The sequence below is a fragment of the Onychostoma macrolepis genome, chromosome 21 (genome assembly GCF_012432095.1).
Source record: "Onychostoma macrolepis isolate SWU-2019 chromosome 21, ASM1243209v1, whole genome shotgun sequence".
Lineage (NCBI taxonomy): Eukaryota > Metazoa > Chordata > Actinopteri > Cypriniformes > Cyprinidae > Onychostoma > Onychostoma macrolepis.
The window spans coordinates 22,387,746-22,403,378 of NC_081175.1; the positions used below are offsets into that span (position 1 = coordinate 22,387,746).

Here is a 15,633-nt window from a genome sequence, read left to right on the forward strand (position 1 = left end):
ACCAATAAAACCTTTAGTATCAGAGGATGTATTTGCTATAAATCTCCTGATCAATCTGTAAAAGCAGAGATGACTAAGATATTTTTAATTGCCTAGTTTCTCATTTTTGCAGCAAAGATCTGCACTGGACTGTTCTGATTATACCAGCTTCTACTTAATGTAACAGAAGAGGGGAAATTAAGCACACAAGCACTATTACCAAATTTAAAGCCATTTCTGGTAGAGTAATATCTCCTGACATTTTCATTAACAGTCTCAAGATCCCTGTTGCTCTAGGATGCATGTGACTAGAAAATCGGACAGCTAAATGCAATACTAATGAGTACAGCCTAATTTCTAGAAGGAAAGAAGTGTTTAAAGTATTTCGGAATAAAACATGATTCAAGGAAGTAAACAAGGTAAAAACCAGACAACAAATGCATGCTGAGAGCGAAAAGTGAGGGGAAAAGACTTACTTAAAATAGAATCTCTTAAAGTGAAAAAGCACAAGAGAATTCAAGATGGCCTTTTTAAGTAATAACTGGACAAATCACACATTTTAGCTTCTCTCTTGAAGTCCACATTATGCTTGAGACCTCGCGGTCATTACAACATTACATTGTTTCATTTCTGTCACCAATGGCCTACAGCCTAAGATTTCAATGGCATCCAGACAGAGGTTATTGCATACCATTATGCCATAAAGAGAGCAATTAAATCAAATGAGGTTAGAGGTGGCATACAGTACAAATAGGTCTTAAATATGACAATATTTCATGTGCATCTGAGGGTGAAAAATCTATTTCAGTAAGATTTCACAATGTTTCACCATGACAACTGGACTTTCTAAAACTTTCCACAGTAACACTGGTTACATAGTAACATTTCAAAAACATCAGAACCAAATGTGTCTGAACAAGCAAGACACACTTAAAATGATATATATATATATATTGCATCAGTTGACAACAAAACGAATTAACAACACTTAAAATGGAATATATATCTATATACATACATACTAATATACTGTATATATATATATATATATATATATATATATATATACATGCATACATATATTCAACAAATCAAATTGCATTTGCAAACAAATGTACTGCATATGTGCTATACCTTTTCTTAGAACTAACTTCACTTTTCTTGTCATTTTTTCTTTTTTTTTTTTAACCAGCAGGTGTTTCTGTGATTTTTAGATGAAGTCAGTTCCTCTCATTCCTCTCATATTTGTCCTAGCAGGGTAATCATATATTTCATCAAATTAACTATGTTCTACAAAGTATCAAAAAGTATAACTTTTTTTCTCTTAATTTCTACTCTCAATTTTGTATTTGTAAATATAACCTAAAAAAGTGATTTTTTTTTTTTTTTTTGAGCTTGTTTGTCTGTCACTTGTTTTGATATTTTGTTATGTAATGCAATGACATTCATACATTTTTTATGCTTTTTGGTGGGGCAACAGTAGGTCAGTTTTTCATTCATGCTTATGAGGTGTTTACAGTAAATTCTTGCCATATTCTGTAGGACTAGAAGCACACTGATTTTCCATTATGCATCACACAAAGTGCAATACATTTCCTTCTCTTTCTAAAATTGGGCAAGGTGCCAAATAAAAATCTTGGTTTTCACACTATTATCAATGTTTAACTGGATTTTAACATTTAACTGAATGACTTATGTAATGCATTAACTGCATTACATAACAATACAATAAACATATAGACAAAGGATTAAAGCAGGTGTGACTGGATGTGTTCGATAAGAAAAAGTAACCAAATCAATTGGTGCCAATTGATAAAGAAAGAAACCCTGACATCAAATGACAAAATAAAATAAAATAAAAGATTCAACCACTTAAATAATATAGATTATATATCCATTTTCAGTGCAAATCCAAGTTGTTTTACAAATTCTCAAGACTTACCAGACTCCTTGACCTTGCTGAACCTAAAGCCATTGAGTTTATTGGACTGTGAAATCATGCGATCATGTGACTGCTTACATGCACAACTAGAATAGGAAAAAAAGAACAGATAAAATATCCACTTTGATTTTAATGCATTACTAAAAACTCTTAACAGCATCTACAGTACTTATTTACATGCATTTATTAAATTATATGAATAATACTGTATTATATGCATTGTAACTCCTAAAATTCCATTTCCCAAAACGAATATACTGAAGACATTATTGCCAGTGTGTCATTTATTTATAGGGGCAATTGTGTAATTATAATTAATTACGAAATTGCTTCTGTTAGTCCAAGATAGATAATAGCATAATTCGGATGATCTCCAGTAAATTCTAATACTGAGTCACAAAGTTCTGCTGTTCAGTGCATTTGTAGTAAGTGGATGAGAAAACAGGCAGATTTAATTAAACAAGCAGTAAAATTAGCAGTGATAAAAGGCTCTCCTGGACATGAGTCATTAAATATATTACACAAACTCATCCAGAGGTAAACTCTCAATTAAATTCAACCAGAATTAACTCTGTGGAATCATAACATATAAACTCAGCTTTTGTGATTGAGTTTATATGTTATGATTCAGTTTTTAGGTGAATCAAAAAGATTTCATATTTATCTTATATTTTTCATTTATATATATATATATATATAAATATAATATATCATATAATATCATAATGAACGGCCACTGGAGCTTTCAAACTTCAAAAAGAACACCATAAAACAAATAAATGTTTGGACCAACATGAAGGTGAAAAATTACATCCATTTTAAGGTGAACTATTCCTTTAAGGTCAAATTCAAGTCATTGATGAACTAAAATGGTTATTTTAAAATGGAACATGATCAAAGCACTGAGCCAAAGCACCTGTTATAAAACTGAAACTTGACTTTTTTAACTTTTCCATGCCCCATGGTCAAGTGGCATGACATGACTCAAGCCCATGTGCTCGAAACATTCAACCCTTGCAGACAGAAGGAAACCATGGCTCAAAGATCAAACGAGTTTGCCTGTAAGCATCTGAACAGAGGCACAAAAAAAAAAAAAAAACACAGTGACCTCTGCCAAATAATGTTTCTTTGGTCAGCTGAAAGACTAGCTGTGCCAGTTTATTGGTAGATGGAACAGGCTGGAAAACATATTCATAAGTCATAAAATAAACTCATAAAGTGAAGTCATAAGTGAAAGTGGCTTTTTGATAGTGCAAAGGTCAGTAGTTTATTGATAAGTCTGGTGAACACTATGAACACATGAATTATTTTAGGCAAGGACCACCATTTGCAGATGAGTTTGGATTTTACTGACCTGAAAAAGCAGACAGTTGGCTTCTGATTACATGCTATAATACACATGTATACATGCTTGCATGCACACACACACACGTTTGTTTTTGTGAAAAGTGGGGACATCCCATAGGCGTAATGGTTTTTATACCGTACAAACTGTATGTGCTATTGCCCTACTACACCAACCCTACACCTAACCCTACCCCTTTCAGGAAACTTTGTGCATTTTTGCTTTCTCATAAAAACTTACTCTGTATGATTTATAAGCGTTTTGAAAAATGGGGACATGGGGTAATGTCCTCATAAGTTACCTTCTCCTTGCAGCCAATACCTATGTCATACCCATGTCATTATACAAATTTATGTCCTCATTTGTCACAAAAACACGCGCACACACACACACACACACACTGCTCAGTGGTAGTCAAATATTGAAGAATTTGGACTGGCATCAAAACGTCACAGATTTAATCCTATTGTTGGATGTCCTGTGCACTGTGTGGTTATTGAATTGTGTCCTAGAGTGAAGCACTTAAAAAAAGTCACCTCTTAGGTTATTGTACTGTACAGTAAGTCTGTATGGATACAAAGTGAATGCTAAATAACAAGAGAGAGATACAGAGAGAAACAGGAGGTGGGCAAAGATGGCTACAAAATGTTTCAAGCTAAGATAAACCCTGCAACAAGCCACTACAGATATATTACAGACACAACGAAATATTTAACATGCATCTGTTTCTGCCCATTTGATTATTGTATTAGTCATTACACACTGTTTTGTTTGTTTGTTTGTTTTGTTAAATGTTGTGGCATCACTGTTATTTTCAATGTTTGTTTAAAATAAGCTTTAATAATTTAATAATATTATGTATTACTTAATAATTTTCTTCATTCAGCTGTGCAACACACACATTCACCGGATAGCCTGTCCAGTTACTATACAATATTACAACATTTGTAGAGATTTATGTATCAAAAGTTTAGTGTCGATAAGTTTACTTTTTTTTTTTTTTTTTTAAGAAAATAACTTTTATTCTGTATGGACTCATTAAACAGATCAAAACTGACATTTATACATATTAAAAGCAAATGCTTTTTATTCAAGCAAATACTTTTTTAGTTTTTATTCATTGAAGAATCCTGAAAAAATGTATATCGGTTTCCACAAAAATATTAAGTAGCACAACTGTATTCAACATTGCTAATAATAATAAGAAATGCTTTTTGAGCACCAAATAAGCATATTAGAGGGATTTCTGAAGGATCATGTGACACTGAAGACTGGAGTAATGCTAATGAAAATTCAGCTTTGCATCACAGGAATAAATAAAACATTAAAACATATCCAAATAGAAAATAGTTTTTTTTATTATATTACTTTACTTTTGATCAAATAAATGCAGACTCGGTTAGCATAAAATACCTTTTTTTGAACCAACATACAGATAAAACATTTTACTGAGCCCAATGTATTTAATGGTTATGTATGTTTAAATACAGTATGTTCTGCATTCTTTACATGCACGTGCCTTCTGAATTAATGTGCACACAGGCTCAGTTCTCTCTCCCTTTATTTTTTACATCCACTCATCTAATCTGTGAGATTGAGCCGTCATCATGGCCAGAAAGGGTCAACTGCATGTCAGGCTTACGCCAGCTGTCCAACACTGAACGAGTGTCCTGCCATGTGCTCTCTGCCGCTGTCAGTCATCTGTCTTATTGCCAAATCTATTGCCCCATCCCAAAATTCTCCCAAAAGATTAGTCTTGCTTCCTGTTACAGTTTTTGTAGTATCCTGACGTCAATTCTGGTTCTTTGAATACCTGTAAAACATTTGAATAATCTGCATATTTCACAAATGCTTATGAGAATAGCTGATCAATCACTATCTGTGGCATCAATGAAATGAATAAAAGACTCAACGTAAAAGTCCTTCCTCTTACCCTACTGTAAATGACAGCATTTATCGTCTCTTTAATGCTGCAATAAATCCAAGATTTTACAATTACTTAGAATTTTGGTCTAACCAAATATTAAACCACAAACCACTGAACGGGATCTGTCAACATTCATTAACATCATGGTCCTGTCAATGAACTCTGACCCCTTCTGCTTTAGGAGTGATTGAAGTCATTAACGGAGTCATGTTTGGTCGTGATTGATGAAGAGCTTAAAAAACTGTCGTGTTCGAAAAACAGGAAGATTAATGCGGCTCATGAATTGGTTTTGTTCATCTGTACCTTTCTTTCTAGAACTTTCCTGACCTGTGCACCTGGCTGGCACTGGTGAGATTTCTATTAACCACATCCCTCCAACAAGTACCTCTTTCCCAACCAGAGACTGAATTTGCGCTCATGGTTGGGTGGGTGAGGGAGATTCAAAAAAATCCTACTCTGTCCTACTCAACGTGTTTTGGTGTTACGTAATTCTACCATCTGGAACTGGAGTTGCCATTGTGTTATGGATTTTTTTTCTTAAACAAAGCCAACTCTGTTTTAGCTTGAACATTGACATAATGCCTATATTGGCATATGTAACCCATTACATTTATCCAAGCTTAGTAGTTTAAGGTTAACAGAAGATCACTCACAGATTTTAGTCTAGGCTATATTTAATGTTGTGTCACGCTCTTGAGTCAATAAAAGCATCTTAAAAGCTTTATTGAATTCAGTACCACATTCTCAAAGTAATAATAAACCAAGCTGCAAGATCGTAATGTATCTATAAATTAAATATAAATTTGGCAAATGTTTTATTTGATATTAACCATTCATTTGAACTTTATGAGCTGGCAACTATCACTGGTTCAGGTCAAAGTGAGTTTTATGCGGTAATATGAGGACATCTACTGGTACACAGAGAAACGTCTAAAACAACATTATGAAGTGTTCTTTTCTAAAAAAAATGTTTTGTTTGGATTTGTTCATTTAAAAAAAAGTGAAACTAATTGTACTTAATCTCCTTGTTAACAAAATTGTATATACATAAATGTAAATTCTTATGTCAGAAGCCACTGTTTTATGTTTTGCTTGCTGAAATACTGGATTACTTTGGGAATATTTCTACCTCATTTAACAAGAAGGCTTTAAAAACAGTTGAAATTTTTAAGCTGTTTAATCTTTTCCTTTGAATCTAATTTGTTTTGTTTCTTTTTATACGGTCTAGTAATTTATATTTGTCATTAGAATTTTTTGATTTAATTTTCTTTTTATTAGCCTATTATTTAGTATTTTTGTATTGTAACTGCTTTTTTATTGGTTGATATAATAAAAAAATAAGGTGGATAATCGAAAAATATATATTAGGTGCTGTGACTGACCACCATTTCTTTTATTGTTATTATACTTTATACTACTATAGGTGTATACTAATATAGGCTACTATACATTTACTTTCTGGTTTACAAAATGTGTCAATTCAGTTTCCTCCTATAAAAGCCCTTATGTGTTATTTTGAAGCAAGGGTTAACACAAATAGCATCTTAAGACAAACATAACTGTTCTCTCTCTCTCACACACACACACACACACACACACACAAAATGCAACACACCATTAAATAATGTTTCTTCAAATAAAATCATTATACAGTGTAACACCATTAAAATGCAAATTAATCAAGGTAACTCAGCATTTGCACATTTGAATAGCCTCTTCCTATGAACTTTAACCTTAGTGTATTTTAGTTTTTAACAGTTGTTATTTTACTATGTTTTTATTCAATGTACCAAGTTATTTATGTTAATCATTTTAATTATTATTTTTTTTTTTAGTTTAATTAACGTTTTAGATTGCTTTTTGGCACACTTGTTAGACCATTCAACCCCAAAGAGTCATATGATTATAAATATAGGAGAATATGACTCTTTTAAGCTTTTCTTTTTCAGACTCCTTTACAATTTACCTGAATTTGTACCTCGAAAATATCCCTGTTCATTTTCAGTCTGTTGAACATCACTTCAGTGTAGAAAAGCCAAGAGCAATAAAGCACCAGTAGAAACCAGTACAAAACATCTTTTAGTTGCGTTCCTCTAGGCTATTTCACATGTACGATGAATCATGATGCATAACAGTTGGACTTTGTCCAGTGTTGGGTGTTAATCATAAATTGGCACATGTTGGCAGTATCGCTCTTCTAACTGTAGAGGGTGCTAGAGCACTGCTATTATAGGAGTCCTGTTACCAGCTGCAAGATTCAAACTGCTTATAACAGGCTTTGTAAATAAACTGAGTGTTAATTAACACAATATATCCATACAGACCCATAGACATGTATGCGATATAATAAAACGTCAAGTTCTTATGGATCCGATATTGGGATCTAGGAAACTACCCATCCCTGATTACTCCACAAAAGTGCAACAACTTTGCCCCGCCCTCAATCAACACGGATTGGATAGTCTGTCCTCCCGGAGTTTCGGAAAACGCTGTGATTGGCGCGATAAGTTGTCACTCATTTCGGCGGGGAGTGTTTCGGATCCTGAGAGGAAGTGAATGATTCGCGTTTGCACTTGACGAGGGGAAATCATATTGTTGGGGAAATTAAGCGTGTATCCACCGAATTTCAGCCGTTAAATGAGATTAAACCGGTGGACGTACATCTTCTGTCACGATATGGTTTAAAAGGATAATCGTTTTTGGACTCAGACTTCGTTGCTTTGGATCAACTTGCATTCACAGGAGGTGGAGGAGGACACACTTTGCTATTGTTCCAGCTTTCACACGAGCGTGTGTGTGTGTTTTTGTGTATGTGTGTATTAAATTGCCCTTTGGCTTTATGGCTACGAATTTTGAACCCATTTATGGACTCTCAGAGGATGAAGTAAGTGCCGTTTTTGCTAAACTATACCAACCATTAATGCCTCCCACCATATTAATATTTTATGTTTATTGGTTTTCATAACCTGATTTCAGTTTTCAGTTCAGATTTCAGTTCCATTGTGACACATTATAAGGATAAATTTTATTAGACCTAAAATAATTATTTTAGTATTAGAAGTATGAATACGAAGGTTAGTCAAGTATTTAAAAGCCAATACTGGTCATTATTTTGTGCTTCCCACATTTCCATAGAATTCAATTAGATATCTAGTGTTAGAGATGTGAAGGAATCATCAAATCCTAACATTTCCCTACTTATACCAAATACTACCCTTGATTTAAGTGATCTAATGTATAATATGTTGATTAAAAAAAAAAAAAAAAAATTTAATGATTGACAGCTCACTTGTCAAATATCAGGTTTTCATATTAAGATTTCTGGGTTTGTTTTATGCTGTACCATAATTCATATGCTTTTGGTTGTTGATATTATTGACACTGACCGTATAATTGGCTGAATGATGGGTGTGTTTTTTTTTTGTTTTTTTCTTCATTCTGTATTAGTAATAGTGTTATTGGTAGCACCACATACATAGTTTTCATAACACTGCCTCGAATAAACCATGTGGGTCAAAGATGAATGGATCATTATCAAGATATATCTGTAGTTACTAGCGGAAGCCAGTGTTACATTGTTTCTAATGATGTTACAGCAGATTTTGTAGCAAGCACAATACCATGTTGTTTGTCATAACAGGGCCCCGGTGTAACCCCAGAAAATTCAGGTCAACTTTCTTGAGAGCCTGAGGACCGCCTTAGGAAGCAGGTGTTCGCCTATGATTCATTTGGATCCATGTTAATGCCTTTTTTTAGTCACTACTGCTTCTCTTCCTGGCATACTAGCTCTGTCTTTGAGTTTTTAATGCTAATGGTGATATAGTTCAAGGCTGCGTGTTCATAGGTGTAAATATCAGTGAAGTTATTTTTTTTTTAATGTAGGCTAGGCTTTGATATTTGAGTCCAAAGGAGAGATCTGAGTCATGTATTACTGTCTGTACAAGTTGGCAGGTACCTATTTAAGTCTGTATCGCATTAAATTCGTCAGTCAGCTTTTTTTTTTTTTAGAAAGAAATGCGAACTAGCACTTGTAGCATACCAGGTTCTTAGGTGGAAAAGTACTGAAGAACTTGTAGTCCAAACCCTGAAACTGTAACCTAAGAGTAAAGAAGTTAATTTATCATTTTTGCAGTGTTTTACTAGGGTCTTGATATGTTTAATGTAAACAAAGAGAGGTATTGTACTAGCTAGATGTTCATCAACAGGTTAAACGGCGGATGATCAAAGTATGTTTGTGTTTGGATGTTAAACAGCAGGAGAAAGACTGAACATCCCTTGATTCACTTTCTGAGGAAGTTCTCCTATTGTGTGTGAACTTGATTTGATTGAAGTCAGAATGAAATGAAAATTCACCCTATCCATTTTCTAAATGCATGTTATTGATCTTACTGTGAATGATTCATCCAGGCATATGGTAATTGTAAAATGTCATAAATGGATCTACTTTTTTTCTAGTGAAGTATGCAGGACTTCTCTAATCATCTAGTCCATTTAAACTAATTTCTTACAAAAGTCAATTTATACAATTGACTACAAGCTTGCATTCAGATCTGCCTCCATCTAATCAAAAGCTGATGGGTTGAGCCAATTCCTCACCCTCCTTTTTTGTATACATCCAATAGAGAAGAAAAGATCTTTCACTACTTCTGTTATATCTTGACTTTAAGTAATATTTTCTAGTCACAAATTGATAAATTTGCTGATGTTTGCCAAGTTGCTGTGCTGTCGTTTTCTAGTAGTAACGTTCCTGGGCGGTCGGCACATTGTCACTTTTTTTAAGCATAGTGTTGTGGTCTGCTTAACTTTGTTGCATCTCTAATGGTCTCTGTTGCTTGTCACAGGACATATTAAGCAAATATTTATTAAATAAATGGTGTCCACGACTGATCATTTTGTAAGTTGTAAGACATGTTTTTAAGTAAACATACTCATCCCAGTACTGCACGTGTGCAAGGTATTTTTGAATCCGATTGAGAAAAGTTTTTTTTTTTTTATCCTGTTGATTGGATTATCTCAGGTCTACACCATTCCTTTCAATCCAATCAAAATTTTATTTGGATCGATTGAGGTGTTGACATGAAGGCTTTTTAGTCCGACTGGGCCATCAGTCCCATTATAAACTGATTATTTGGGTACATGTAAACATACCTAGTGTGTACGGCCCTTAACAGAAGTGGTACTTCACGTAAGTGTTAGTTTATTTTAGCAATTTTGGTTGTAGTTGAATTGATATAGTATTGCTGTAATACACAGGATTTCACTGGCAATCTCAATACAAGTTATTGATTAATCACTAGCACTTTCCCTCCATAGAACCATCATGTTGGTGTGTTATCCCAAGTCACTGCACGATACACAGACAACACACAGATGACATGCATCGCTTCGTTAGTATGCGACAAACATCCATCAAGTTGGCTGGGACTCAGCCCTGTCAGCGGGTCTGTTTACCACACAACATTTTCTCAGTCCTGTGGGATCCCATCACTCGCTCCCTGAGTTCCTGTCTCTTTGCTGGGCTTGATCGTGCCTTTCTGCTCCTATAGATCTCAGTTCCCAAGACACTGTCTGTACACAGGAATGACAAGCTCTCCCATAGGAACAGTCAAGGCAATTCCGATAGACCTTTTATTGACGGAACTCTTGTGGAATTTTAGACACCCATTTGTTTTATTTCTGTTGAGCTATCTTACAGATTTATTGGATAGCCTTGTATAGATTAGACATGCACGATGAATTGCAGACCAACGTTTATTATGTATGCACTTGCTGTTCAAAGTTTCGGTAAGATTTTTAAAGTGTCTTTTTTGAAGTCTCTTACTCTCAACACGGATGTTTATTTGATCAAAAATACACTAAAAACAGTAATATTGTGAAATGTTATTACAGTTTAATTTTGAAATGTAATTTATTCCTGTGATACAAAGCATAATTTCTCTAGCCTTCAGTGTCACATGATCCTTCAGAAATCATTCTAATATGCTGATTTGCTGCTCAAGAAACATTCCTTATTATTATCAACAAAACAGTTGTGCTACTTAATCTTTTTGTGGAAGCAGCGATACATTTTTTAAATTTATTTGAAATATGAATGTTTTGTAACATTTTAAAAACTTTACTGTCACTTTAATCTTGAACATACCATATGGATGTAATGCACATTGTTTTTCACCCTGGCTGTTTTTCACTAGTTTCCATTCACGTTGTTGCATTTGGTGTTGGATTCAAATTTTTGGTCTATTTTGCCTCAATATGTTTTTGAGTCTTGTATGAAATTAAGGTGCAGTATAGTGTGTGAATATTAAAGGAACACTCCACTTTTTTTGGAAATGGGCTCATTCTACAACTTCCCCAGGGTTAATAAGTTGAGTTTTACCGTTTTGGAATCCATTCAGAGATCCATTCGATCTCCGGGTCTGGCGATAGCACTTTTAGCATAGCTTAGCGTAGATCATTGAATCCGATTAGACCACTAGCATCGCGTTCAAAAATGACCAAAGAGTTTCGATATTTGTCCTATTTAAAACTTGACTCTTCTGTAGTTATATCGTACTAAGACCGGCGGAAAATGAAAAGTTGCGATTTTCAGGCCGATTTGGCTAGGAACTATACTCTCATTCCGGCGTAATAATCAAGGAACTTTGCTGCCGTACCATGGCGCAGTGATACGTGGCGCCTGAAAGTAGTCCCCAGCTATATTATAACCAGGTACCTAGCTGGGGACTACTTTCAGGCGCCGCGTAATATCACTGCACCTGCTGCGCCATGGTACGGCAGCAAAGTTCCTTGATTATTACGCCGAATGAGAGTATAGTTCTAATCATATCAGCCTAGAAAATCGCAACTTTTCATTTTCCGCCGGTCTTAGTACACGATATAACTACAGAAGAGTCAAGTTTTAAATAGGACAAATATCGAAACTCTTTGGTCATTTTTGAACGCGATGCTACTGGTCTAATCGGATTCAATGATCTATACTAAGCTATGCTAAAAGTGCTATCTCCAGATCCAGAGATCAGCTGAATGGATTCAAAAACGGTAAAACTCAACTTATTAACTCTGGGGGAGTTGGAGAATGAGCCTATTTCCAAAAAAAGTGGAGTGTTCCTTTAAATGGGTAATGCATACATTGCTTGATCATTTTCTAAGATTGTCCACAAGTTGGGTCTGCTTGTTGATCATCACATAACATAATTATTATTCATGTGGAAGCCTTCACCTTAGGTTGAATGTATATTATTGTCAAAAAAAAAAACTTTCTAGGAACCATTAAATCATAACAATAATCTGATGATTTGGCCTGTGAATGTGCTAAAATGCATTTGCTTTACATTGAGGGAGGACACGCAAACGTTTACTCGATTACGCACTCACGCTTGGAATCGTGAGTGTGGAATGTGATACAGCGACATGCTGTCACATCATCTTCATTAAAAATACATGAGCTGTAGTTGCAGCCGAATCATGTTTTCTCAATCCGTGTGACATGCTTCTGTGCTGAGGTCCCAAGATGGAATTAGAAAACCCAGGAACCATCACACCACAGCCAGATGCCACAAAATCTACCAGCACTGTGTCAAATATAAAACAACTTCCTCTTTTGATAGATGTACTACTTTATTTATCCCTAAGTGGCATTATGCAAACACTCAGTGCACTTCAACTGAAATTTCTATTTTGATGGCAGCCAGTTATCAGAAATGAGGTGTTTTCAGTAGTGGTTTAGTTATTTAAATTGAACAATGCTCTCTTGTTTGCTAATGTTACAGTGCTTTTCCTTTGAAATACTGTGCTGTTTCACAGTCATTATTGAATAAGTGTGCATCGCACTTTCTCATTTACAGCCAAGGTCAGCATTTGGATTTACATTTGAAGTATTTGATGCAAAAGCTTTTCAATTTGTGTCCATTAACTCTAAGTGTGAAAGAATCACGAGAATAGAGAAGAGCTTGTTCTTTAATATTTCAGAATGTGCCATTTATTTAATGGTGTTTGCTGGAATTTTAGAATTTGGAATTCAGGGCATGGAATGTCTTGGCATTGGAATTAGAAAGTGTATTGAATTCTGTGTGCAATTCAGACAGTAACTGAGATACCAAGTAGAACGCAACAATAGGCCACAATTAAGCATTCCGCACATAGCAGCTGCATGCTTACAGAATGTCAGGGGCGCTTTAGGTCAAATCTGGGCTGCTTTCACCTTCTGCCCATGCCTACGTATCCCATAGAGCAATCTGCACTCTCTGCAAGGTGGTACCTTTTCAAAAATTACATGTTTGTAACATAGCACATATTGGAGTCAGAATCATCAATTAAAATTGATAATAAATGATCATATATTGTTAATAGCCTGCTGGGCAGAATTCTAATTCTAATACTCGCTTAAGTTTCAATGCTGTCACATGCAGGTTTTTAATTTCCTGTTTGTTAGGTTGTAATTTGGCGTACCTTAGGGCTCCTGAAAACTGTTTTGCAATATGAGCATGATGACATGCTTATAAGCACTTATAGTAAACCTTTCATTAAGACAGACTTGGTTCTGATGAAACCAGGTGCCATAACATTATGAATGCCATTGATATGGAAATGCTTCCACTCAGCTCAGCAGTCTTGATTATGTAACTGCTGATGGAAGCATCTATACAAATGCTTTGGAAATCTGGGTGTTTAGCCAGGTTAAAAACGGTCATTGTGTAACGTGAGAAGCCCTTTAATAATAACCCTGTACTGTGAGAGCATAGATCTTTTGAGTTGTATTTAATCGCTTCTGTATCACATTCATAGACTTTCTCACAATAGGAGAACTCACCATCATATGGTTTCTTTGACAGGCCTTAGTAGGGGTGTAGTATTAGAATAGAATGCATGGGTGTCAACATTTTTAAAAGACTGTTTTTGTATTCATACAATATCTTTGACTTGCAATGTTTGTGATAGGAAGTTTAAAAACAGCTTATGCAAAGCAACAGCCAAAGACATCCATCTGAATGTTAATGGATCTATGTAATTTTACCATGCAGACTGTTGACCAGCTTATTTATATCGGTTAATTATTTTTTTTTTTATTGATGATTTTTATTTGTCAAGGATGTATTAAATTGTTAAATGACTGTCAAAATCCTATTTCAGATTAATGCTGTACTTTTGAAACTTCAACTGATCAAAAAAAGTATCATGGTTTCCACAAATATGAACTCTCTTCAACTTTAATAATTATAAAAAATGTTTTTGTTTTGTGTATTACATCATATTAGAATGATTTTTGAAGGATCATGTGACACTGAGGACTTGAGTAATGATGTGAAAATTCAGCTTTGCCATCACAGGAATGAATTACATTTAAAAAATTATATTAAAATACAAAACAGTTATTTAAAATTGTTACACTGTTTTGCAACATTACTCTTTTAAAGAGAGCATAAGATAGTTCTTTAAAAAAAAAACATTAAACATTAACTCGTAAACTAGATGAATAAATTCCTTACTACTAGATTGAGTTTTATTAGTTTTGGATCAGAAAACCGGATCTCACCAGTACTGATGTGCAAAGTCTACTGTTCTCTATTTTACACTTATTAAAAAAAATACGTAATCTATCAAAAAGACTAACTCTGTGTTCTAAAAAAATTTTGTATGCTTAGAAAATACAAAAACAACAAAAAAGCAGCGATTTTGACTGTGAACCATCAACATTTTATGTCTTGCTCTTGGGAACTGCTAATGTTTTTACTGTTGTTTTAAGTGGCATTTAAGATGATATTGTATTGCAGTCCTCCCATTAGAATGGCCCCAGCAGACCAAGGTTTCCCACTTGAGACCTGATGATATATGACTTGGAAATACCAAACCTGTCATTGAACTAATCGCTGGGTGTCTACAGGAAGCCAGTCAGAGCTTTGGCTCTCTAAGAGGCTCGTGGAATCTTAATCCTAATTATCCAGCATGACAGCCACAGCCTGAGTAATACTTTCCTGCCATCTTACGTCGACGCAAAATAAAATCAGCTGCAGCCCTGAGACTTTGTTATTATATCACTCAAATATGTTAAATAGGGTTGCAGCAAAGCCATTCCTTATTTATAGACTTGACGAATTGAGCCGGTACAGTTTTGTTGACGTAGTAAACATTCCACTTTATTTTGATTGCATGGGTTCTTTGCTGATGTTTACAGTCAAACCGTCGTTGGAGTTTGTTGTGGCTGACGTAACCTGGTGGTGGTGGTGAAACATCTGAGCTGGTGGTAACCAAAAAATTGTGGGCTCAAATCCTGATCCATCAACCACTTTGTTCTTGAGCTAGACATTTAAGGTCACGTTACTCCAGGGGGACAGAAGTTGCTTTGGATAAAAATATCATCAAAATGACTAAATAGCAATCTTTCTTTTTTCTTTTTTTATTAGATGCATTAAATTGATCAAAAGTTGCCTCGGACATTTATAA

At 34.7% G+C, this 15,633-nt stretch overlaps 1 protein-coding gene across 5 annotated transcripts in view; it reads left to right on the forward strand.

Moving 5' to 3' along the window:
* The first annotated feature begins 7,716 nt into the window (after positions 1-7,716).
* Positions 7,717-15,633, forward strand: part of nedd4l (NEDD4 like E3 ubiquitin protein ligase) — a 79,833-nt gene continuing 71,916 nt past the window's right edge. For 4 of the 5 annotated variants that reach the window (XM_058757333.1, XM_058757335.1, XM_058757336.1 and 1 more), the window contains exon 1: positions 7,717-8,077. In XM_058757333.1, coding sequence (XP_058613316.1) covers positions 8,033-8,077 — 45 coding nt within the window. In that variant the 5' untranslated portion in view covers positions 7,717-8,032. Of the gene's footprint in view, positions 8,078-12,182; positions 12,232-15,633 lie in introns of those variants that run through there. The other variant, XM_058757334.1, reaches the window with a different exon arrangement.